At 45.3% G+C, this 26,461-nt stretch overlaps 1 protein-coding gene and 1 non-coding gene across 2 annotated transcripts; both read right to left on the bottom strand.

Annotated features, from left to right (window-relative positions):
* Window positions 1–1,886: 1,886 nt before the first annotated feature.
* On the bottom strand, window positions 1,887–12,400 carry ALOX15 (arachidonate 15-lipoxygenase). Its single transcript, XM_036033164.1, is given in 17 exon segments — window positions 1,887–2,484; window positions 2,567–2,734; window positions 2,856–2,956; window positions 3,517–3,623; window positions 3,625–3,636; window positions 3,812–3,965; window positions 3,968–3,980; window positions 4,078–4,164; window positions 6,030–6,239; window positions 7,404–7,547; window positions 8,186–8,334; window positions 8,515–8,618; window positions 8,785–8,907; window positions 9,002–9,083; window positions 9,380–9,575; window positions 11,064–11,228; window positions 11,477–12,400. Coding segments are annotated over 17 exon segments (2,151 nt in total). The 5' UTR covers window positions 11,609–12,400; the 3' UTR covers window positions 1,887–2,280.
* LOC114515449 lies at window positions 4,418–4,605 on the bottom strand. The gene has a single exon (XR_003686197.1). It is a non-coding gene; the product is annotated as a U2 spliceosomal RNA (small nuclear RNA).
* Window positions 12,401–26,461: the final 14,061 nt, after the last annotated feature.

Genomic DNA, 26,461 nt, shown 5'->3' on the forward strand with positions numbered 1-26,461 from the left:
AGATAAAAAATCTTTTGCCCCCAGCCAGCCCAGATCCTTGGAATCATCTTTTCCTCCTCCTTCATACCTAATTGTGCTGACAGGATCACCAAGTCCTATCCCTTCTGTCGTCACAGTATTTCTCACATCTTTCTATTCTCACAGACACTTCTCCCCATAAGATCACATTCTCATGGCTGAGATTGGCAGAGAAAGGAGCTGGCAGTCAGAGAAGAAAAGCTCTCTGTGGCATAGAGAGGTTAGGGTTGGAGACGATTCCCTGGAGGTCAAGCTTGTTCAGGGTCTTAAAAAGCTGGTCTCACACTTTTTCAGCCATGACCCCTCCAGTGCTTGAATCTCTTTATCCCAGCTGCAATGTCTCACCTTTATTCCCCTGAATATTCGTTGCAGAAACAACCACATAACTTAAACTGCATTTACCAATATTCTGCTTCAGGTAAGCCCATTCCCAGCTGCAGGCCCTTGCCCACTCTTGGTTTCCTGTCAGGAATGCCCCACCCAACCCTCCACATAAAGGGCCAGTGCAAGTCTGGGGTTGGTATAGGACCCCCAGAGTGGGGCCCAAGCAACAGGGCTCACTCAGGCCTGCACTCCACTCCCCTCCCTGCAGTGACAGAGCAGGTGCAGATCCAGCAGTTTTGATATGTAGAAACAGAAAAATTAAAACCCTACATTCTTGCCCTGGCCAGCGTGGCTCAGTTGGTTGGAAAGTAGTCCTGTACACCAAAAGTTTGCAAGTTCAATCCCTGGGGAGAGGCACATATGAGGCAACCGATCCATGTTTCTTTCACATCTCTCTCTCTCTCTGTCAAAGCAGTGAAAAAATGTCCTCTGGTGAGGTGAAAAAAAAAATTCCTGCACTCTTTCTATTAGCTTTAGCTGGAAATTGTAACAAGTCAAAGGCTCCAGTTTCAATGGGCAGTTAAATGAGGAACCTTGAAAAGAGTGTAAATATTTAACACAAAGATTATGAAAGAACTATGTACAGAGCTAGCGATTATGTTTTGTTGGATCAAGGTAAATCTAGAGAGTATTTGCCAGATTTTACCTTGAAGATGCTAAAAATGTAAAAAATAACAAAGTTGGGATGAAGGTTCCTTCTTGCCAGATGAATAATTATTCTATTGCTTATTATCTCAAAACTGTGTACTGGAGGTATGTTTGTAAGAATTTCTCTTGAGACATCCTGAGAAGGGTTTATTACTAACTTCTATGTTTTATAACCCTCAATATTGATTCTAAATATTTGTCAATATTTGATTCTTAATAACTTACTGTATTTCCATTTATTGATGTGTTATAAGAAAATATATTTGTTAGAAAAAGTCTGTTGTAAGAAATTGAATTTATTCACCTAAAATAGTGTAAGCCATGAAAACCTCATTTTTCATTTTGTACCTTCACTGGAACTTGTGGGGTATATTTTCAGGTGCTAGAGAACATCAAGACTGTGTGTCTTGGTTTTCTCCCCACAAGCCTGTTTTTAATAAACCTCTAACAAATGCATTTCCAGAAAGCAATGGGATTTGACATTTTCTCTCTCAGGGACTGAAGAGAAATGCCCTCAGAATGAGAAGATCCAGCAGGGAACAAATAAAGAGGGTGTAACTCTCCAGGAGAAGGAGGTCTGAGGAGATCCCTCATACTGAAGCCCTGAGTTCAACTACCTCCAGCTGGAAGCAACTTTTTCAGTTTAATGACTTTACTTCCATTTACCATTTTCTAAGTGAGCCACAAAGTAAAAATCTTGAGAACTGCTGCGTCAGTGTTTAGCTCTGTGCTCTGCCTGTCTTCAAGACATGCAGTAAATCCCATCTACTTAAAGACTTGACATATGCTTTTGCCAGTGTTTGATTTAGGATAGTTTGACCTAATTTCTTTTCTTTCATAAGTCTAAAACACTATTTTATTGTTGTTAAACTCAGACAAGTTTCAAAATCTTAAGAAATATGGAGTAGTATGTATCATTAGCTTAGTCCACTCTTGAAACAGTTTATATAAACGTGATTATCATCTGCCCTTCAGGAGACCCCAGTGATGAGGGAGGGAGGGAAGGAGGGCAATAGGAAAAATGGGAGGAAGAAAGGGGAAATGAGCCCCCGAGGTGGTTCATCTAGGGTAAAATGTATTCATTGTGGACATAGTCAAAGAAAAGGTGACTCTCTAGGGAAGGTGGACATAGAAAGGGGTGCGGTTGGGGAGGGTAAGACTAAAATCACCAAGGGATGGGATTGTGGGTTAGATGGAAGGGGGGCTGAGACAACCAAAGGTCGGAGGTGCTCACAAGGCCACACTGTTTTCCACTATGCTGGGTTGCAGGTACTCGTAAAGCATGTCCAGCTTCGCATTGCAGATCTTGATCTCCTCATCCTGGGCAGCCTGATCCTCCCTGAACTTGTTCAGCACAGCTTTGTGCTCAGAGCCAGAAAAATACTCCTCCTTGTGCTGGCCCAGAGCCACCCAGGGACAGAAAAGAAATGGCAGCTGAGAGCCCAGGACCCCTAGCTAGGTTGCCACACCTCCCACAGCTGCCCCCTCCTCGAGGACCAGGCCACCTGGGTCTCACCATAACTTCCTGGTGTTTGCCCAGTTGCCAAGTGAGAGACATCTGGAGAGAAGCCTGATGAAAGTTAGGCAGGGTTGCCATCACCATCTCCATGGTCACATCCTTGGTGGTTGGTGAGGGCAGCTACATGGTACAGGGTCCATTAGGGACCCAAGCATACCAGCCCAGCTAAGGAGGGACAGATAACTAGAGTCAATGTCTGCTAAGAATAAATACTTCTTAGTCATCTCCACACAGCTCCCTCCCCAACTCCAGGTGCAAATGCCCATTGCTCCCCTATAATAAGTACCTGGTCCAGGTGGACCGAGGAGTGCCGGCCAGTGCGGGTAAAGTTGCACATGGTGACAAAGTGGCAAAGCTAGTCCTGGGACTCCAAGGAGGTGGGAAACCCTGCAAGAGGTAAGAGTTAGAAGCTGTGAGGCCAGGAATAGAAGCAAAACTCAGAGAGGCTGAGCAGGAACAAGAGAGGGAGAAAGGGTGTCGAGGACTCTCAGGAACTGTAAGAACTGACATGAGCTTGAGTTGGGGTTGGGGAAAAGGGGAGACCTTCTGGGAGGGACCCACTCAGTGGGGTACTGGTATGGCTCATACTGGCTCTCAAGAGTCAGTTATGTTAAATGTTCAAGTATTTAACAAGCTGGTTGACATCAGAATGGTAGCTATAGTGGAAACATTTATACCATGGAAATGGTCAAATACTACAAATCAGGGTTCCCGCCCCCAAACCTAGGGAGCCAGTTGTTAAACATATATTAGCAACCACTGGTCCCACAGCATCTGGGACCTCAAGGAGAGCTTATCGAGTAAGAAACTGAAAAGGCCTTTGGGCATTTTAATAGGGGTTGGACATTCTTGTGGGAGGTTTCATAGAAGTAGGGAGGAGGACTCTGGGGGGTGTTCCAAGGAGGAATCTCTCAGATTGGAGGTCTCAGTGCAGGGGCTCGATTCACCTTGATTCTGGGCCCCTCGCAGGCCAACTTCAGTGATCTCTTGACACCAGGCCTGCAGTTCAAGATCCTGTTTCACTGCCTCGTCTGTTTTATAGTGAAGATTCAGTTCCTTCCACATACCTGCTGGTCAAGAGGTTGGACAAGAGAACTGAAGCTGACAGTGAGCTTCCAGGCCCTTTGCTCCTTGCCTACATGGTCAGGTCAGGGCTCCAAGCCCCCCAATACAGACCTCCTATTCTCCCAAGCCTCTTCCTGCCTGCCCACACCCACCAGCCCTGCCTTCCCCTTGCCTCACCAAGAGATGATTTCCTAGAGCTACAAAGCATCATGGGCATAGAAGGAAGGCTTGACTTCCAAAAGCTCCCAATCAGCCAGGTGATCAGGAGGACATAATGATCTATAGGTTATTAAGGCTCCAGCTTACCTAAGCAGCTCCACATGGCCTCCCCACCCGTGCTCACCACCTGAGAAGCAAGGATGGGCAGGATCAGGCAAGTCCACCTGCCACAGGCCAGAGCCAGAGGGAGCATAAGCTCTAGATTCTCCCTTCTCTCTTCATACCTGATCAAAAACACCCATGTCAGAGATCAACTCAGTCCCAGCCTGCACATTAATCTCCATGCTATATCTCAGGTGGGGAATTATCAGCTGGAAGGAGAGAACAGGGAAGGGCAAAATCATAAGACAGCAGTGGCAAGTCCCTGCAGGGAACTGAAGGAGTTGAAGAGCAGAAAAGATACCGGGCGCTCAGGCAAAGCAGAAACATGAAGTTCAGTGGTCCCTTGACACCAAGAGTGTTCAGTTGGTTTATAATTCATTCCACAAACCATTGACTTACTGCTCTCTGATAACTGGAAGAAATCATTCTCCTTTCCTTTTTTTTTTTTTTTTTTTTTTTGTGCATGTCTGTACCGTTCCTGGAAGTACTGCAAAACCAGGTCGATGCGTGGAGTAGTCGAGCAAGATCCTATTCCATCTCCAGCTCCAAATATCCACTTAAGATAATGTACTCAGATAAAGGATGTACCAGATATTAAACTGATACGAACAAATACTACACTTGATCTTAGCCAAAGGCTGAGAAGCGATCCTTTTCTTTTAAGACCATTAAAGATCTAACTCAATGCTTCAAAACCTTTTTTCATTATTGCTCCAATAAAGAGCCTTTTCAGATATTTTTCCTTTTCTCACCTTTCATGAGATTTTAATGCTACAGATATAGTGTATCTGTTATGTACTCTGTGTGTGTGTGTGTGTGTGTGTGTGCTTTATACATAAAAATTACTAGTTTGTCCATGGTCCTGGGCCCACTTTAGCCCCTTGAGGGACATAATTGCCTTCACTGAGCTTGCATGCTCTAACCTGCCTACCTTCCAAACTCCATCTCCTACCTTCTCCCTTTTGTCCCACTACACTCACCTTCATATTGTTATTCAAGCATGCCAAGCTTGTCCCTGCCTTGGGACCTTTGCACTGTTCTAAGCTGGTCTCTCTGCTTAGAACAATGTGCACCTCGATCATCTCAGGGCTGGGTCCTCATGGTCTCATTCTCTGCAGCATCTCATCAAGGGAGCCGTTCCTGACCACCCAATCTAAACTCAACATCACATCACTCTGCTTTGATTCCCTGCATTGTACTTATCACAGTAGATATGGCATAGTGTAATCTTTATTGCCTGTTAGCCCTCATTGAAAATGAAAATCCCCAAAGATCAGGACCTTGCCTGTCTTGTATATTAGCACAGGCATCTAGGACAGTTCTTGCCCAATTGGAGACACCCGAGAAAAATAGTTACTGGGTGAATGAATACTTGGTTTAAATATCTGTAAAACAGCAACAACAAACAAATAAATTTTAAAAAAAAAAACAGGCTACTCTTGTTAACCTGAACCTATGTATTGCTATTTTTTTAAGATTTTTATTTATTTATTTTTAGAGAGAGGGGAAGGGAGGGAGAAAGAGAGGGAGAGAAACATTGATGCATGAGAGATACATCAACTGGTTACCTCACTCACACCATCAACTGGGACCCGGCTCACAACCCAGGCATGTGCCCTGACTAGGAATCAACTGGCAGCCATTCAGTTTGTAGGCCAGCACTCAATCCACTGAGTCACACCAGCCAGTACTAGGTGTTATGATTTTAGAACCAGTCAAAGCTGGCTGGAAAAGTCTTTTATGTTAATTGGGACCTTCTTTTGGGATGGAATCATCAGTCATTTGTTTGTACTGTTGATACACATATGCTCATCTATCTGTGCTTTATAGCTAAAAAGAGTGAGACTTCTCACTTCTCCTCCCTACACCCCCACCTTGCCAATGAATCATTTTCACCTCCTCTGGAGGTAAAGTCACCCTGCTAAAGATGCAGAGCAAGCCATGCTCCCTCATCTTTCACTGGTTGGCTTTCCCCACACCCTGAGATTCCACAGAGAGGTTGCCTCCACAGGTGGGGCTGTGCCATGGGGCAGAGGGCAGTGGGCAGGCAGGAGAGCAGGTGATAAGGTATTACCTTGAAGACAGGATGTATTGATGGAAGGCATCTCATGGTGGCCACAGCAATAAGTTCAGTCATCAAATGTGCCCTCAGAAAATGAGGCTGCAGTTCATGAAGTTGGAAGTCAGAGCTACGGACCCAGCATTTGGCTAACAGCTAGGCCATCAGGGGATCCGTGGGTAGGAAAAGTGGTGGTAGGGGCAATTCCTCACTTGGCAATTGGAGCTAGAGCAAGAATAAGAGTGTGGGGAAAAGAGGGATGAGTGCCAGTTGCTCAGCCAGTTCCCCCTCCATATATTTAACCTCTCTTTTCTTCCCCAAATTTGCTTAGCTTTCTCCATCTCACTGCTGCTACTCCCCAAAGTCACTATTCCTTCTCCTCCCTTTCCTACCTACTCAGTGCATTAACATTGTACAGGCTGCTCTGTCCCTGGACTTCTGCAGAAACTCCTCTTCCACTGACTTCCTGGCCTCCACTTCCCCTTTCAGTCCCCTCAGCGTGAACAAGATTCAGACCCTCTGCTTCCTTTATCCCACACTTTTCTTCAGAAAGCTCAGCATCTCTTTCGTCTTCCAATACTGCCAGTACTCAGCTAAGTCTCCAGTTCTCATCTAGTCACTAGCTGGATGTGACAATTTGAATGTCTCCCCATTACCTCATAGTTGGCCAAACAAAAGCCCACCTGAGCATCCTTTTCTCTTTTTTGTCCTATTTCTGCAGGTGTCTTACCTAACTCTACCCTTTCTCTCTCTTTGAATCTAGGCCAGTTTAATTTTCTTCTGCATACCCATCCATCTTTCCTCTGCACCCTCACAACTATTTCCCACATCTGAGCTTGTATCACCTGTATCTTGAACAATTGCTGTAGCATGTCACCCTAACCTCTGTATCTAGCATCTCCCTTTTCTGATCTGTCCTAAACAAAATGACCCATAGAATGCACCCACAGCATCTTTCATAACAGCCTATACCAGCTTCCTACACCAGCTTCCTTGACTTGGCACCCATGGCTCACTACAGTCTGGGCCCTCTCATCTCACATTATTCCCCACCACTGCAACCCAACTGTCCCCTGGTAATCTAAATTCTCACACCTCAGTCTCTCTGCCCAATCCATCTTCCCCTGCTGGAAGGTCCTGCCCCTCCCCCAAAGTTCCCATGACCCCTCCCAGACTGTCTACATCCTCAGGAATTTCCTCAGCACTGGAGGGTATTTAGATTTTTCCAGTCTCTCTCCAGCTAGACTGACCCTTTCCTCCTTTGCCCGTTTCCTCCTTTAATGCCATCTCCAGTGCTTAAGCACAGGTGACTGACTCCTCAGTGAATCTGGGTAAGGGGCTGAGCTGAGAGGGCTAAACACGAGGAGCAGAAATCCTGGGTCCTCTCACCTGGATGACCATGGGCAAGAGTTTCCCATCAAGATGCAGTTTCAGCATGACCAGAGGGGCAGCCAGGTACTGCTGTTTACATAAAATGACATTAGCCTTGATCCCATCCAGCAGGGAGAAGTCAGCTTCAAACAGTGTGCCTCCCTGGATGGGGCAGAGGGCAAGGGCTACCAGCATAACACATCTTCCCACCCTGATTCCCCAAAAGAAGAGGAAAAAAAAGGAAACTAATTTATCTCCATCACCTACTTTGTACCAGGTAATGAGTCACGTGCTGATTGCCTCACTTAATTCTTAAACGTACTTGAATTAACTCCAGTTTTATAAATGAGGGAACAGATGAGAAAAAAAAAAAAAGATAGGCATCTTGCCTGAAGTCACACCACTTAAAATAGTGGAGCCAGGGTTCACACCCAAATCTGCCTCACCCTATAATCCATGAATTTTATCTCCAAATTGACCCCTGTTGACTCTTAAGAGCCCCACCCTTGACCTGATTCTCTTACTCCACACTCTCTCATTCCCGGGCAGCAAGGCCCAGTTATTTCTTTATTTTGACTATGTCTATTACCCATCACACTCTTCCTCCACAATATACGTTTCTCATTCAAGGAGGAAAGCCATGTGATTGCACATCTCCAGGATCACTGAAGATTCCCCCTATAGAATTCTCCCTTGCCCTCCCGCTGCAAGCTGGCCTCACAGTGGACCCTGAAGCAGCACAAGCACTGACTTCATTCCCTTTTCACTGTGTGGCCTCCTATGGGCTGTTATGTCCATACCTGGAGTTCCTTCTGCAGCTCCTCCATCCCTGGAGGAAACACTAGGTGGGCAAGAAGGTGACTAGAGCACCTTAGCAACATGGGGTTGGCACCATTGAGAAACTGGTACTCAAATAAGGCATCTTCCTTCCAGGAGTCCTGCACCTGAACTAGGTATGGCAGTTTGGAGCACGGTGTGAGATCTGAGCTCCTGGTTTTTCCAGTTCCCACCAGACCATCCCCTCTTGACCCCAGCCTACCAGAGGGACCCAGACCTCATATCTCCCAGCCCTGGGTTCCTAGATGGGTGGTAAGGGTCCTGGGAGAGGTACTGGGGTAGGGATACTGACTAGCCAGCCTGCTCTGGCCACACCAGAAAATCCTGTTAAAGTCATCCAGATCATTCCACTTAACCAGAACGTTTAAAGAGTCTTTGACAGCTAGTTCGGCCAGCCTTCAGGACAAGATAGGCAAAGTGTTTGAGAGTTATTCTCATAATCAACGTCTCACAACCATAAGCACCCACCTTGGGCTAGTCCAGCCCTGTGCAGTCCATAGGAGCCCCTTGGCCTCCACTGGACTGGGGCACCTCCTTCTCATCCAGTCACCCTTGTTCTCACCCCTTGGCCATTGAAGTCTCAAAGTCAATTCTCTTGTCCTCCAGGAATCTCTCATCTAGCGGGAGGTCGGTTAAATTGGTTGTGACCACATTCAGGATTAATCCTTCCTCCCAGATGCCCCATCTGTGGTGCAGAAATGAAATCAGGTATTGATTGGAGGAAGGGCCAGGACTCACCCAGAGCTCAGGAGGAGTCACAAGGTAGGGGTAAGGCTAACCCGTACAGCCTCTTTCTGTCTTTCACCTCCTCCTCCCTGTATTTCTTGAATAGGCCTTAAGGGTCCTCTACCAATGTGCCGCCTAGAAATGGGGTGGAAGAGATGGATGATGAGGCTTCTTCTGAAAGCCTCTCTCCCCTGTGCCTACCAGGGCTGCCTTCTCAGACCCTCCTTGAGGGGGAAAGGGTCTGACCCTTCAGCATCACGCCCCTCCCCAGGATCCATGCTGCTGCATGCTAACTCCAGCAACTGCTTCTTCCACAAGCCAAAAAGACCCAGCCCTCCTGTTTCTGCCCCAGTGCCCTGTTCCCTCTTCTCCTCTCCCCACCTCCAGCTTCTCTTGTGCCCCAGAGGCCTCGCACCCCAACCTGCACTCACCAGTGCCCTCGTGTAGGCTCTGGATGCAATCGCCCGCCACCCAGCGGTAATAGGGGAACCTGAACTCGTCCCCACTGGCCCCGGGGCCCTGCACAGCGATCCAGTTGCAGAACCAGTTGTCATCCTTTAAGTGCCGCTTGCACGTTTTCACGAACAGTAGTAGCCCCAGGTAGTCCTTCGCGTCCACCTCGAAGATCTCAGCGCCAGCCCACAGTCCCACCCAGGCCCTTCTGCGGGGCCTCTTGAGAAGGCGGCGCAAAAGGCGCCAAAAAGAGAAAGGTGGCTCAACGACCAGGGTCGTGTCCGCCCGCCTGGGTGAGGCGGAGGACGGAAGATGCACTCCTTCCTGCCCTTTTTCCTCCCTGTGCTCATCGACTGTACCAAGCGCTGAGCTGGGCGCTGGTCACCCCCGCCACACCCTAGGCGAGCGAGCAGTTGTGCCGGGAAATACACTGTTAACCAGGCAGTTTCAGCGGTGGGACCCCGGCGCCCCCACCACCACCTTCCAAGGCTGAGCTTGATAGAGGCCCCCACCTGGCCTGGGGGCAGGCTTCCCAGAGCGACATTCTGTCTAAGCGGAGGCCTCGAGGTGCGAAGGGTTTAGCCAGGGAAAGTGTGGGAGAGGAGAAGCTTGGTGAGGAAGTGAGAAAGCGGAGGCTGAGCGAGGGAGAGCAGCGACGCCCAGCGGAGCACAGAGCGTATGGGAGACGAGCGCGACTAAATCGTGGGAAGTCTCGAAGGTAAAGCCAAGGCTTTGGATTTAGTCCTGAAAACAAGCGGAAGCCATTCAAATGTTTCAGGCGGGAGGGGTGTGTTAAGGATGGAAGGTATCTGGAAGAAGTCGTTCTGGCTGCAAGAAGGGCTTGGAAGGGCGGGGGAGGAAGCGGCAAGGGCGGGGCGGGGGGCGGGGGAAGAGGCTGAAGGAGGCGTAGGCTCAAGGGGACTCGGGTGGTCGGGAGTGGGACGGACATCTGGGAACGGGTGCGGGACATGCCCAGGGTCCAGATTCTTGATTAGGGGCGAACGGAGTGGGAGGCGCGAGTGACTCGTAGGGGAGGCGAGAGGAGAGGTGTGAGAGGTGGGACAGCGGGAGGACCTCGCTGAGGCATGTTCCTTTGAGGCACCCGTGGGACAGACACCTGGATCCGGGGTGTTGGACAGAGCTAGATGGGCGATGGAAATTTGGGGATGGGAACCGCGGAAGAAAAAAAGTAACAGGAGTCAGGGGCGAATACCAGGTGGATGTGACGGGGGAGGAGAAGCTGATCGGGAATTTCAGCTCTTAGCTTCTCGCCGACCCCCTCCTTAATTCCTCCACCGCACCCCGCCCCGGTGGTAAAGCCCGCAAGGTCGGAGATTTAGCAACAGCAGAGGAGGTTTGCAATAGCTTTTAAAAATAAAGGACACAGGAGAAGCACGGCCGCTTCAGGGTCCCTGCGTTTCAAAAAGAGAGAGCTCTGTGGACAGCGGGCGTGGAGGAGCTTCCTCCCCCTCCATTCCAAGGAAGCCGTGTGGCTGGAGCCTTTACTGAGCGCCTGCGGTGTGCCACGCACCACCCTAAGCGCTCTGCCCAGCGGTCTCCGAGCGCTGTTAGCGCAGGAGACGCCCCCCCACCCCCACCCCCGGGTATCTGACGGCCTCCGGGCTGCGGGGCGCAGCCACCGCCCGGCTCCGGCCAGCTCACCTTGCCCTTCGCCGGCCGCAGGCGCGTCAGGAGGGAGGCTTCCCCATGCTGGCCGACCAGCCGCAGCTGCACCTGGTTGTTGGAGCCCGAGTAGATCGAGGACCCAGTGGACACACGGACGCGGTAGACACCCATCTTGTCCAAACACGTTTCGTTTTGAGCCTTCTGAAGAGGAAGAAGAGTGGATGGGCCTAATAAAAGGGCTCAAGACCCCGCCCCTCGAAGCCTTGCTGGCTGGGGTCCGGATGTGGATGGCAGGTCTCCAGCCAAGTCTCCCGCCCACAAGCCTGAAAGGAGGGGCCCTGGCCAGGGTACCAAGTGCAGCCTGTTATCTTTGTGGGAGGAGGATGGAATGGGGAAGTAGAAGAGGCTATGGGCAGAAAACATGCAGAAAGAAGGAACTGACCCCTAACCCAGAAGGCAGGTGGGGTGCGCGTGTGTGTGCCGGCCTCACAGGTTGGTCCACCCCTGCCAACAGTCGTGGCTGTAGGGTGGATGAGGGGACAAGGAGGCCTGGTCTGCAGCAGCGTTTGAGGAAGGTACATTCAGGCCACCGAATTAACTTGACCGAATTTGAACATCTGTCTGTTCCCTACATAAGACTCCGAGGTTCATTCCTTTCTAGCTTTCAAGCACCTGTCTCTCTGTTGCCTGCAGGGTGAAAATCCAAACTTTTTGTCATTCAAAGCTCTTGCTAACCTGGCCTGCCCTCCTCCACGTCATTCCACTGTACCCCATTCTCACTTCTGGTCTCCCCACACTTTAGGCTGGAGCTCTGTGCTTCCCAGAACCCACCATGTTGCTTGCCTGCAGTCCTTGCTCTTAGAAAATTCTATGCAGCCTTTTAAACTCGGGTTAGGCTCCAATTTTACAGAGAATTCTTCCCTGGCCGTTCCACCCCTCCCCACTGCCCTCAGCAGGGTTAATCTGCTTTCTTCTGTACCGATCTCACACTGTGCATGCTTCTACTGATATTATTGAACAGTTAATACTATAGTAATTTGTTAGTACGTCCATATCCACAACAAGGAGAGCTCCTCTGAGGCAGCGAACACATTTCCAGCACGAATTACTCACTTTTGTTTACCCTGGATTTATCACAGAATCAGGCTTGTGGGTGTCCATGTTTGCCGAAACATACTGCACTGAAAGATCAGTTATAAATAAGTCCTTCCCTTGGAGAAGACAAAGGTAAACAAAAAACTCCCAGATGATGCAGATAATAAGAGAATAGTAAAACAAACTCTGGTACCACCATGGTATAGAGTACTACCAGCATGCTGTAGTTTATTTATTTTCAACACATAAAGTTGATGGAAAATGTCTGTAATGCCCATTTTCTTATTTGATTGTTTTGGAGGTGGGGTCGTGGTGTGTGTGTGTGTGTGTGTGTGTGGTGGAGGGGGAACACATTCACTGGATTCAGAGTTCTCAAAATACAAAATGGTATTCACTGGTGTCTCTCTTCCTCTTGGCCCCAAGCCTCCCAGTTCCTCCACCCTACAAGCTGGGTGTATTCACAAGCAAGTACACGCCTATCTTTTCTGTCCTTTTTCTGCACATGGTAGAAAACTTCACATATTGTTCCACACTTTGTTTTCTCCACATTGCAATACAAATCAGGAGATCATTGCATATCAGTACGCACAGAGCTTCCTGTTCTTAATGTTGCCATTGAACATTTAGTTTGTTTGCAATCTTTTCTAACTATAAAAAAAATGTTGCTGAGCCCTGACTGGTGTGGCTCAGTTGGTTGGGTGTCATCCTACAAAGTGAAAGGCTGTTGGTTTGATTTGTATTCAGGCCACATTCCTGGATTTCAGGTTCTGTCTCCAGTCAAGCATGTGCAAGAGGCAACTGATGGATATTTTTCTCACATATCAGTGTTTCTCTCCCTCTTTCTCCCTCCTCTCTCCTCTCTTTTTAAAAATAAATAAAATCTTTTTTTAATTTGCTGAAAAAATCACCTGATATATATATTATATATCTAGTAGGTAAAATATATATATAATTTTATAATATAAAATTTATAATCTTATAATTTTAATAAATTTTATAATTTTATAATATAAATTTATTGTATAATTTTACAATATAAAATTTATTATTATGAAATTATATATATATATATATACACTTTTTTCATATGTAACTATAACTGTAGTACAAAATCCTAGAAATGGAACTTCTGGGCCAAAAGCATGTGTAACTTGGGCAGAAATTGCTTTAACTGCCCTCTGCAGAGGCTATACTGAATTACACTCCCATCAGTGTGTTTGTTCACTGATGTATGAACACACCCATTCTCTCTTACTCTTGCCAATAGTGTGCTGAAAAATGTTTCTACATTAGTCAATCTGATAGGTGAAAAATAGCACCTTAGTGGAACTTTAATTGCATCTCCCTTATTATGACTAATGTTGAGCATCTTTTTGTATTGTAGGAGCTATCTGTATTTCTTCTGTGAACTAGCTATTTTATTGTCTATTGTATTTTGGTCTTTTTCTTATTGATTTGTAAGGATTATTCATATATTAGGAAAATGAGCCCTTCTCTGGCTCTATCATTACTAAAAGAGTCCCAGTAGCAATGACAGTCCTTTTTACCTACATCAACTCCTTAGAGCCAAAATTTTGGTCTATAATGTTATTCTCCACTAAAAGAATCCTGGACTCCTTAGAGGGTAGCTGGTGCCATGCCTTGGGGCAGGTAAAACTCTGGATAAGCCAGAAACATGCTGTTGTTGCTAAAATAGTAAGGGTGTTTTCAAGAAAGTCCAGACAGTTCTGATAGGGCAAGATGTCCCATTCGAAGGGCTCCCACTGGCTATGTTGTGACTTTTTGAGAAGCGAAGACTGAATAATAAATAGGGTCCACTGAAATAGATAAATGTATCAGTAATGAAAAAAATCAATTGCTTAATTGTTTGCAACTAACAAAAAAATCAATTCAAAATGGCTCAAACAATAAGGAAAATTTATTATCTCAAAAAAAGAAGCCCATAAGATAGGTTGGCTCTAGGGTTGTTAGTTCCTGGCTCAACAACATCATCCAAAAACCAGGGTTGGTTTGTTTCTCTGTCAACAATGTGCATAGACTCTATCAACAATAAACGAAGAAGAATACCTAAAAGGGTGTACCAGAGGATCAACAGAGATTATTTCTAACAAGTGGTGGAAGATGAGAAAGAGACTTTCGTGGGTTTTTTTTTTTTATCTACTTTGGAATTGTTTAAATTTTTGCAAAAGTGTGAGTTATTTCTATAATCTCAAACTTTTCATCTTTTTTATTTTGTGGATAATATCTTTATTACACTGTCAGCTTGGATGGCTCAAGACTGCTTTTACCACCTCTTCGTGTCTGAGCTAAGAACACCTGGCTCAGTTCCACCTGGAAGTCCACCACACGTACTTGTTGCTGCTGGGATCATCTTAGGTACAGCTGACACACTTGGTTGCTCAAGCAGGCTGTCTTTCTACATTGGACTTGGACTTCCACCCCAGTATGTGCCATTTGTACCATTCCATAGTCCATCTCAAGTATAACTCTCTCTGGCCCGCTCCACTGCACTGTGGGTGGTCTCTCAGGACGCCGGGCATCTCTGGTGGCTTCTGTGCTCAAATTTTCAATCTTTAACAAAATTCAAGGATACAGATGCTGTCATAAAAGCATTAACTATAATCAAGTGTGGTTGTAAGGGAAACCCCAAACTGAAGTTCAAGTTTTGTGGGATATTGGAAATGAAATTCAGAAAGATCAAAATGTAATGAGTAAAACTCATTATTTGTAGAAATGGCACAAACCTAATAATTTTCTCTCCCTTTTTTTTTGAAGATTTTATTTGTTTCTAGAGAGAGGGGAAGGAAGGGAGAAACAGAGGGAGAGAAACATCAATGTGTGGTTGCCTCTCACACTGGGGACCAGATCCCCAACTGGGGACCTGGCCGACAACCCAGGCATGTGCCCTGATTGGGAATCAAACCAGCAACCCTTTGGTTCACAGGCCAGCACTCAATCCACTGAGTCATACCAGTCAGGGCAAACTTAATAATTTTCTTATGGACCAAAAGTGTGATTGAAGAGTTGGGAAGACACCCAAAAGCCACTGACAGCAACTTGTGGATAGTTTCAGTGAGGTTAGATTATGGTGCAGTTGCAATCTTGAGAGATAAAACCCAAACCATTTTCCCCCTTTTTGAAAAGGAATATCTATAGTGGTTATCCTGTGCCTGTGCCACCATTGTATGTTGAGAAGAGGGAGTAGATGGCATCCTCTTCTGTTCACAGGTCTTTGGACAGTGAGGAATTCCACTCCGATGTGTCCTTAAGGAATAGCTATCCTAAAGGAAATGCATTTGAGAAATGTCATCCATACCTGGACCTAATTTAGATGCTAAAATTCTGGACTCGAGGCTGATGCTATGAGGGGATTAAAGTTTGGGGTGCCTTGAGAAGGGGGTGAGTATTTTGCAGGTGGGAGGAACATGAATCTTTGGGGATGAAGGGCATACGGTGATAGTCTTTAGAACAGCCTGCAGTGACCCCCTACTTCATGGTATTCATGCCCTTGCACAGTACCCTCCCAAATTCTATTGCAGCTGGTCTGTAAACCAATAGGAAATGGTATAAATGATGATATGTACTGTATTTTTGGACCATAAGACACACCTAGGTTTTAGAGGAGGAAAACAGGAAAAAAAATTTTGAAGCAAAAAATGTGGTAAAATGTTTAATAACATAAATAACATAATATTTCATCAATGTAAATGTAAACAGAACTCAACAGCAGCATTAACAACCATTATTCCTCCCAAATTTGGTGGGGAGGAGTGCATCTTATAGTCCGAAAAATACAGTAGCTTCTAAAGCTAGGTATTAAAAGATGTTGCTATCTCTCCCCCCTCTCTAACTGCTTTTCTAGGAGAAGTCAGCTGCCATGTAATAAGGACATCCAAGAAACTCTGTGGAAAGGTCGACATAGCAAGGAATTGAGCTCTCCAGCCCATAGTCATGGGAGGGAGCCATCTTGGACACAGATCCTCCAGCCCCAGTCCAGCCTTCAGAAGCTGCAGACCCACCTGACATCTTGACTGGAACCTCAAGAGAGACCTGAGCTAGAACCACCTCTCAGAAACAGTGTGAGATAATAAATGTTTGTTGTTCTAAGCCACTCAGATGAGAGGCAATGCAGCAGTATTGCCTGCTATTAACCAACTGCTATGTTGGTTAATAAGTAACCAACATAGTTAACATACTTATTTTCTGAATCCCTGAACTCACAAACTTGTGTGTGAGTTCAAACTAAAAATACTCATGATGAACTGACCACTTACAAAATTAGTCCTCAGGTATTCCTACCAACCTTGTTCATCTAATTGGCTGCAGAGTGAAACTTCAAGTTTTGAAAAAGAAGAATTCATGCCCTAGCTGGTGTGGCTCAGTGGACTGAGTGATGACCTGGGAACTGAAAAGTTGCTGGTTCAATTCCCAGTCAGAGCACATGCCTGGGTTGTAGGCCAGGTCACCAGTTAGAGGCATGTGAGAGGCAACCACACATTGATGTTTCCCTCCTTCTCTTTCTCCCTTCCTTCCCTTCTGTCTAAAAATAAGTAAATAAAATCTTTAAGGAGAAGAAAAAGAGAAAAGACCTCACAAAATCCATGGAAGTGCTGTTAAAAAACAAATCAATCAGCAAAGTAATTGACAATGTTGACATTAGAAGCACCATCCTCCTGAGATAATCCAGATAGGGGCTAAGCAGGGTTTCAGGGTAGACCATCAATAGGCGACACATTGGCTGCAATCAAAGGAACAACCAGAAAAGTTTTCTATGCAGGCAATATTCACTGGTCACTGCCATGTGCACCCCTCTGTCCCCACGTGGCTCCTGTGCACTGACAACAGATGATGCCCTCAATGTAATGTAATGGATTATAAACGGTGCTCCTAGCAGCCATGGGGAAAAGGTGCAGGATATGGGAAGGCAAAGAAATGCTGAAACCTGTGAGTTGCATGATGTGGTTCCTCCATAAACCTTCTGGCCCTTCCATAAAAATTATGAAATGCTTTATGTAATTTGATTTTGAGTGAAGTAACTGAGTTTTGCATCTAAATTTATTCAAGGGCCCTCAGAGATACCATACTAGGAGCTGGGATGAGAAGCAAGTTGGGGGCAACTTTTGGATTTCTCTAGACTGAGAAAATTTGGGGAAGGGAGTAAAGAAATTTTTCCTGGGAGTAAAGGACATGGATATCCCTAATTGACCATTATGCTACATTTGAGGTCCCATCCAGGATAGGTTGAACTAAGGTGATGTAGCCACCCACATGTTGATCCTGAGCAAGAAGTGCACCCTTCCCACTACTGCCAAGTTCTGGATAATTTATGCCAGGGTATTGATGCTAATCCCACAAAAGCCTCTATGGTACTAGGAAGTCCACTTCAAAGACAATGGGAAGATGTGTGACTACACTGAAATAAATCCTATAGCCTTTAGGAAATAGATATACAATCCCAAATTGGATGTTTCAGTGGTAAGCTATGTCTACATCATTATTTGAACTTGGAGCTACTGAGCCTAACTTGAAATAACTGGTGGCAAGGAGACCTCCATATCTGGTGCTTACCAGCCTCTAAACACCCCATTCCTTAAGAAAGTGGAGCTTTTTTAAAAAAGATTTTATTTATTTATTTTTAGAGAGGTAAGGGGGGGGCGGGGGGAGAGAGAGAGAGAGAGACAGAGAGAGAGAGACATCAATGTGCAGTTGCTGGGGGTTATGGCCTGCAACCCAGGAATGTACCCTGGCTGGGAATCGAACCTGGGACACTTTGGTTCCCAGTCCGCACTCAATCCACTGAGCTACACCAACCAGGGCTGAAAGTGGAGCTTTTCAGGAAGCATATTTGATATGCTTGCATTTGAGCAGCCTATACTCTGCTCCTTCTGTTGAAACGGGATTCCATTGTCCAGTTTAAAAGCATTGGGTTGTTTATATTTTTATTATATATTTAAATTTTTTATTTATTGAGTTTTTAAAGATTTTTAAAAGATTTTATTTATTTATTTTTAGAGAGGGAATGGAGGGAGAAAGAGAGAGAGAAACATCAATGTGTGGTTGCTGGGGGCCGTGGCCTTCAACCCAGGCCTGTGACCTGACTGGGAATAGAACCTTCGATGCTTTGGTTAGCAGCCCACACTCAATCCACTGAGCTACGCCAGCCAGGGCTTATTTATTGATTTTTTTAGAGAGGGAGATGTCAATTTGTTGTTGCACTTATTTATGCATTTATTGATTGATTCTTATGTGGGCTCTGGCCAAGGATCCTGGGTGTAACGGAATGATGCTATCTATAACCAACTGAACTACCTAGCCAAGACAACACATCAGTTTTTAAGATTTTGACAGCAACTTTCCAGAGTAACAGCAAAAGACAAGCAGATTGTCTTTTGAAAGGAAATTTGTTTTTTAGTAAGATGAATTTCAGTGTGGGTGATAAAGATGTGTGGATGTTTGTGCACTCACTGTGTCATTACAGACTGTTAAATATATGTTATATGTGACTTCTAAGGCTAGATCATAAGAGGATATAGCTTTTGTTTCTCTGTCTTTATCTCTATCTCTATCTCTATCTCTATCTCTATCTCTATCTCTATCTATCTATCTCTTCACTCCCTTGGAATCTAGCTTCCATGTTGGGAGGAAGTCATGCAAATATTCCAACCTCAGCTGAAGTCTCAGCCAACAGCCAGTATCAATCACTAGACATGCAAGTGAGCAAGCCTTTGGAGGATTCCAGCCCTCAGCTTTCAAGCCCCTCCAAAATATCCTGAGTAGAACAGAGACAACATCTTCACAATTTTTAATGTCTTGAACAAATTAAATGTTGCACTGTTTAAGCCATTAAGCTTCAGGATGCTTTGTTTTATAGTCACAGTAACTGGAGGAGTGGGCAACTAGAACAAGGCAGAGCATGGTTGCAAGAGAAACGAGGCAGGAGACTCAGCCAGGAATGGAGAATAGTCGTTATGGGGAGGCCGCCCCAGGCCCTGTGCAGTTTGTCATTAAGATTATCCCAGCATAGAACAAAGACCTCCAGCTCAGCTGAGGCTCTTCTGTCCCATGTGTTCTGATGCTGGGTCTGACTGCTGAGAAACCACATGGATCGCCTCATTCAGTGTTCACTCTGGGTGATCCACAGGACCATACTTAGCAGGCACAAAGGTATCATTGTGCACAGGGTTCAAAACCATCACCCCCACAAAAGGGGGACAGGGCTCCACCTGCAGCAGAATGTTCACAGTCGAAGTTGCCCAGAGGTAGGATGAGGTGACTCAGAGGTAGTGAATTTCTCTTCACTTGCAATGTTCAGGGATGAGATGGCCACCTGTGTGTAATAGCATTTTATAGCTTTACTAAAGCATGGTTGAAAAACAATAAACTACAAATATTTAATGTATATACACCTACAAAACTATCACCACTATCATAATAATAAACATACCCATCGTTTTCCCAAATTTCCTGTGTCCCTTCTAATTCCTCCATTCTGTTCCTCTTGATGCCCCCTCTTCCCACCCCAACCTCAGGCGACCACTCATCTGCTTTCTCTTACTGGATGTTTGCATTTTCTAGATTTTTGTGTAAGTGGAATCCCACAGTGGATACTCAATCTTATCGGGCTTCTCTCACTCAGAATCACTATCTGGATACTTGTCTGTGTTGTTTATGTATTAGTAGTTTGTTCTTAAAGAAAAAAGATTTTATTTATTTATTTTCAGAGAGAGGGGAAGGGAGGGAGAAAGAGAGGGAGAGAAATATTCATCAGTTGCCACTAGCATGCCCCCAACCAGGGACCTGGCTCAAGATGTGTCCTGACTAGGAACTGAACAGGTGACCTTTCAGTTCACTGGCCAGTGCTCAATCCACTGAGCCACACTAGCCAGGGCCGTAGTTTGTTCTTTTTATTGTTGGATAGTATTCCATCATCTGGATGTACCACAATTTGTTTATCCATTTAGCTCTAAATAGATATTTGGGTTATTTCCAGTTTTGGGCCATCACAAATCTTTATATGGACCTGTGCTTTTGAGACAGGCTAGTAAGCCAGGGCAAGTGGAATAGGGAAACAGAGAGAGAGTTAAACAAGCAGTTTGTGGCCATATAGTAAATCCAATCTTCCCTAACCAAGAACACTTATGAGTAAATGGTTTGTTCTTTTCCTTCCCAACCAGAGGGTAGATAGTTTAAACACTCAAAATTAAGGTTCCTGAGTATGCTCTCCCTCTCAGGGAACATTTCTTTGCCTTTTTCTTGCCCCTTCTCCTCTTCTTCCCCCACAGGTATGCATCCCCCAAACTCTAAGAGACCCCGCAGGGCTTGTATCCAGGGGAGTAATGGGCAGCAGCAGCTTGTCCAGGGCGGACCCCCTGACCCTGTCCCCAAGAACTCCATTTCTCTGACTTCTTAGTAAGCTAAAGCAGCCCCACATAGGCTCCCCTGTTGCTTCCAATATCCTAAGTCCTTCCTTGTTTCACCATCCCCAACTTTAATAACCACCTGGACTTGTGTTGTGAAATCTTCCCTGTATGAAGGCAAGAACCTACACACTGCTAGCCAGACCTAAGCAGATAACTCAGGACCAGTCCCCTTTCTGGTTAAGATATAATATCTACTCCCACTCCACCCCAAATTCTTTCTAACTCCTCTCAATCTACTCCTGCCTGTAGGTTTTTCTAATGGCTACTTTTTTTCTGCTTGGAATGATCTCCTCTCTGGCCCTTGTCCCCATAGGTACATGACTAACTGACACTGGAAAAGCCAGCATTTGGGCTGCCTGTCCCCTGCCAGACCCAATAAACAGAGACAGGAATTGAATCTTTATGGGCACTTTATTCAGATGGCTGGCCATCTGAGAAGACAGTGGGGTTGTAGCCTAGCAGACCATCTTACATTTCCTTTCAAGCCAGCCTTTTTATAATGGAGAACGAAGGGCAGTGAGGGGTCTTTAAATTCAGGGAAAATCAGATTAAAGAAACTGCAGTGTTCCCACCCTAGGTTGCTAGCTGTCCCCTGGTGGTGGTCGTCTGTCTCTCCTTGGAACACAATGGCTCAGATATCTCTAGCTGTGCCCCAGGAGGTCAGCTCTCCTTCCTGAGAGTGGTGAGCAGTACCTGCAGTTCCTGAAACAATAGCTTTAATGTAGGCATTACCTAATAGGCGTATTAACTATTTACCTTAAACTAAAATTTTCCAACTCTTGAGTCCCCCATCACAACTCCTTCACTTCCTTCAAGCTTTGATTCAAAATTCACGTTCAATCTGGCCCACCATACCATCCTTTCTAATATTGCAATATAACCCACCCCACACTCCCAATACCCTATACTCTGCCCTATTTGTTTCAGTTCTTTTATTTTTTAAATGTAAATCATTGATGCATTTCAAGTGCCTGGAGTAGTCCCTGGCACCTGATAATGCTTGATAAATTGTTGAATGAATGCATGAATATACATGATCCACACTATGGAAATCAGTGACTTCCAGTTAAATATGAATTCTATATATGCAGGGATCTCCATCCCAACCTAATAACTGTGGATAAAGAGAGGTTCTATAGAAACTAACTTCAGGGTGATCTTATAAGGTAGGTGGGACTAAAAAAAAAACAGAATTTATTTATAAAAAATTGTGTATTTATTCTTACATGTTTAAAGTTCAATTACCTTCAAAATACTTTCCATTTAATACAATACACCTAAACTGCTCAAAACAGTTTTTAAACATGTTGACTTTGATGATTTTCAGTGCTTCTGCAATTTTTTGTTTCACCTCTTCCACATTGGTAAAAGATTTCCTTTTGAGGATTTTTTTCATCTGGGGAAACAAAAACAAAAGTCACTCAGGGGGAGATCAGGTGATTAGGGAGGTTGGGGCCCAGGAGTTACGCCGGTTTTGCTCAAAAACTGCTTGAACATGATGGGGGAAAGTTGGAAATTTTTAGTTTAAGTAATAGCTAATAAGCTTAGTAATCAATGAAAGTAAAAGCTATTGTTCCAGGGACTGAAGGTGTGACCCAGCCTGACTCCAGGAAACCATAAGCAGTTCTACCTTTGCGTCTCAGGAGGACTGCAAGCAATTCAAGGTGGTATCTGAGCCTTTGTACTTCAGGGTGAGATGCCCACTACTCAGGACACAGCTAAAGACCACCACTGGGGTAAGAATGCTGCAGTTTTTTAATCCAATTAACTTTTCCCTGAATTCCAAACCCCTTACCAACACTGTTCTCCTTAAGACCACCAGCCATCTGAGTAAAGCATCCATAGAAATTTAATCCTTGTCTCTGCTCATTGGGTCTGATATGTGACAGTCAGCACAAGCACCGGCTTTTCCAGTTTCAAACACTCAGTGCCTTGTGGGCAGGTACGCTCATAAATCACCCATCATGAAATGGGAAAACACGTTGAGAGTCTTCAAAAACATTCACTGAAGCTGAACACAGCCTCTCATCACAACACCAGCTGGTACACTGATACAGATGGGCTCCTAGAACACTCACCTAGCAGGAGAAGCCTGTATTATAAGAGGCCCACCCTCCAGAAGATAATTCTGGGTTTTGGGGGGTCCCCCCTCATAAATTTATAACTAAGCAGGTCATAGTAAGTAATCATGCCCAAGGCATGTAACTTCTTTAATAAAATGTTTATCTTTGCCTTAAGCAAGCCCTGACCATTGTTTTCGGGCATCTCAGTTAACACACTTTTGAAATAAGCCATAGCCAGCCTCAAGGAAGCACATAATCTTTTTCTTTTTTAAAAAAGATTTATATTTATTTATTTTTAGAGAGAGGGGAAGGGAAGGAGAAAGAGAGGGAGTGAAACATCAATGTGTGGTTGCCTCTAGCATACCCCATAATGGGGACCTGGCCCAAAACCCAGTCATGTGCCCTGACTGGAAATCAAACTGGTGATGCTTTGGTTCCAAGGCAGAGCTCAGTCAACTGAGCTACAATAACCAGGGCCAGAAGCACATAATCTTGTTGACTATTCTTTAATCCAGTCCCCATCTTGCTTTTTCCCACTTCTATGTAACTTTACATTTCTTCCTTAATTTCAAATGCATAAAAGAACCTGCAAAACTCTTATTCTACAGAGCGTTTGATATCTTGCTTCCCAGCATATGTCCTCAGTTTGTCTCAAACTTTTATTAAAATTCTCTACAGTTTTGGATGTCTTCTCCCCCGCTCCCTTGGGCAGCAGGGGTGGGCAGAGCCCCAAACCTCCCCGCCTTGCTCTGGTCCCCTGCTTTCACATCACCGACTGCCGGCAACAGCCAGGCATGGACCCAACGCTCCAGCACCATCTATTTTCAGGTCTAGTTGATTCAGCAGGTGAGTTGTTACACAGTCCTTAGTGGATTCCGACTTCCATGGCCACCATCCTGCTTGGATGTCTCTTATGTTGATGCATGCTACTAAAATATCTAGATAGGAACAGAACAAGTGCAATCCCAGAAAAATAGAGTTGCAGAAAATATAACAAATGAGAGATGTCAACAAAAATTTTAGAAGATGAAAAGCAGATGAATACAAGCTTCCTCACTCAGGGAAAGCTGAAATCCAAGGCTGCAGATTTTCAAATGAAGCCTATTTGCACTCAGAACCTGGGGAAGAGGCCTTAACTGTGGCTCTGGGTTTCTCTGAAGTGGGTATGGGGAAACTGAAAGCAGCAGAATTGGTTGAAAGACTAATTAAAGTAGGTAGGATCCCAGGTCTCTCCCATCTCCCACCAGCCCACAGGGCCAGGCCACTGCTGCTCCCTGACGGGAGGGAGGCTAAAAGGCAAATGGTTTAGAAATATCAGCCACAATTTGGAAAGCAGAATAGGGTATTTTGTTGTGAAAAGTAAGAGGGTGCATTTGAAAATCTACATCCTTCCAGGGTAACACACACTGATACCCTCCGCCATTAGGTTCTCAGGGTGCTGACAGCCAGGATTATAAAGCCAGTTAGCTACTCCTGTTAGGTAGGATAGATTCATAGTAAACCAAGGCATGGAGGAGGAGGGAAACTTGTTTCATCCACTAACTCAGCAGCCCTGAGCCTGGTCTGATAATATTCCCAAGTGTTCCAACACCACAGGAAGCATCGTGCTAACATGGGAGGAGGGCAGGCCTTGAAATTCTGTTTCCACACTATGGGAAAGAAGGCCTTGAAACTGTGCTTTCATCCCAAGGCCTGGAAGGCTGGAAAGGGCCCACAGTGCCCAAAGGAAGGGAGCCTATAAAACAACTTTGGTTAATTGCCTACCTCTTGTTACTATTTGTTTTATGAGGGAGTCCCTAATGCTTACAGGAAGCCCATAAATAATTTTGGGTAGCTGTTCCAACTTCAGTTAACTGCCTCAGGTTGAGGCAGGAGATAGTCAGGAGGAGGAAATGCCAGAGGTGCCCCAGGGCTCATATAAAGGACATAAATACAGGACAGAGATCCTGTTCCAAGACCGGTTGTTCCTGCTTTCTAGGAAAGCGCTGAACCATGTTGAATCATGAATGCACCTGCACAGAAGATGCTACATGACCCCTGCTTCATTATAATAGTATTATAATAAATTAATATTGTAGGACCCCCTTCCCCACTTGCCAATCAAGGAAAATCATAAGAGACCACATGCACAGTAGCTTTAAAGCAATACAACTACTTGTACATGTGCAATAAAACCCGCTAAAACTAGTGAGGAAATATCCATCTTATAAGAATAGAATTCCTCTAGCCCTGGAGATCAATCTCTGCTTAGAGCTGGCCCACTCCCATGTTCTGTATACTATCACTTAATAAAGATCTGCTGTCTTTCTGCTATAAACTCTCTGTGTGTTCAGTTCAATTCTTTGTCCTTGATCACCCAGAACCTGTGCCCACCTGTTTCACAACAAGATGAACAAATGGAGTCTAGAGCAAGATATGGATTCAGGCTAACAGACCCCCACACATACCTAAGTTTGGGTAGTCACATCCCCCAAGGAAGCTGGCACCACCTTTAACTGTCAATCAATATGTAACTTCTTGGCCTGGCTGGTGTGGCTCAGTGGATTGGATGCCAGCCTATGAACCTAAAGGTCAACGGTTCAATTCCCAGTCAGGGCACACACCTGGGTTGTGGGTCGGGTCCCCAGTTACGGGCGTGTGAGAGGCAACTGATCGATGTATTTCTCACACATCCACATTTCTCTCCCTCTCTTTCTCCCTTCCTTCCCCTCTCTAAAAATAAATAAAATCTTTTAAAAATATATTTAAAAACTTCTTCACCCCCATACCACCAACTATATAAGCCCTCAGAACAAAGGACCTGAGGATCTTGCCACCCTTGCCCTTGCCTCTTCCTGCCCTTACCTTGCCATGCCGTGAACCTATGCCTCTCAACCCCACCTCAGCAAGGCCTGTTCTCTTCCATAAGCATGTATCACTAATAAACTCTGTTTGAACACTAATAGACTTGCTGTAATTCTTTACTGCATTGGCAAGAAGAACCAAGTTTCTCCCAAAACACTCCTAGATGCAAATTCTATAGAAATGAAAATGTTACTGGACAGGGCATCTGGCCCTGAGTGGGTTTGTTTATGGCCAGCAGACCATGTCATTCTTGACTTCACGCAGGCAAGATTTCACAGCACAAGTCCAGGTGCTTTTTAGAGGACATCTGAGGACAGTGAAACAAAGAAGAGCTTAGGAAGAAACAGGAGAGCCTATGTGGGGCTGAGTTGATTCACTGGGTCGGGGGTTAGCCCAGAACAAGCTGCTGCTTCCCTTTGCTCCCTGGCTGCAAAGTCTCGTGGGGTCCCTTAGGGTTAGGAGATGAGTGCCTGCGGGGAGGGGGGGGGGGACGGCGCAGGGGGGAGAAAAAGGCATGGGCATGCTCCTGGGAGCAGTGGTGCAGGGAGCATGCTGAGAACTTTGTTTTGAGAGGATTTAAAGGCTGGGAGTTTAGGGGAGGTCTGAGGGGAGGATCTTAATCGAATATTCATCATCTTTATGCTGATGTAGCAAATGAGAATTATTCTTTTAATCTGTCCTTGGATGTGGTTGAGAAATGGCACTAACTGGATTTCTGTTATCTATCTCCCTGAGTAATGAGACTTAAGCTATTTACCCTCTGTTTGGGGAGGAGTGTAAACCATGTACTCCTAAGTGTCCTTAGTTTAGGAAAGATAGGACTTGCTAGATGGCTGCAAACTGCTTGTTTAACTATCTGTTTCAGTTTCCCTATTCCATTTCTCCTGGCTTAATAGGCTGTCTTAATGTTTGATCCTGTTTTTATAAAACAGTTCAAAACCCTGTGTTTGTGGAAGCTATGTGTTGTTAAAGAAAAACGTTATTCATGGCACTTGCTAAAGTGGTAATGTCA

Source organism: Phyllostomus discolor, chromosome 8 (assembly GCF_004126475.2).
Source record: "Phyllostomus discolor isolate MPI-MPIP mPhyDis1 chromosome 8, mPhyDis1.pri.v3, whole genome shotgun sequence".
In the NCBI taxonomy this organism is placed as follows: domain Eukaryota; kingdom Metazoa; phylum Chordata; class Mammalia; order Chiroptera; family Phyllostomidae; genus Phyllostomus; species Phyllostomus discolor.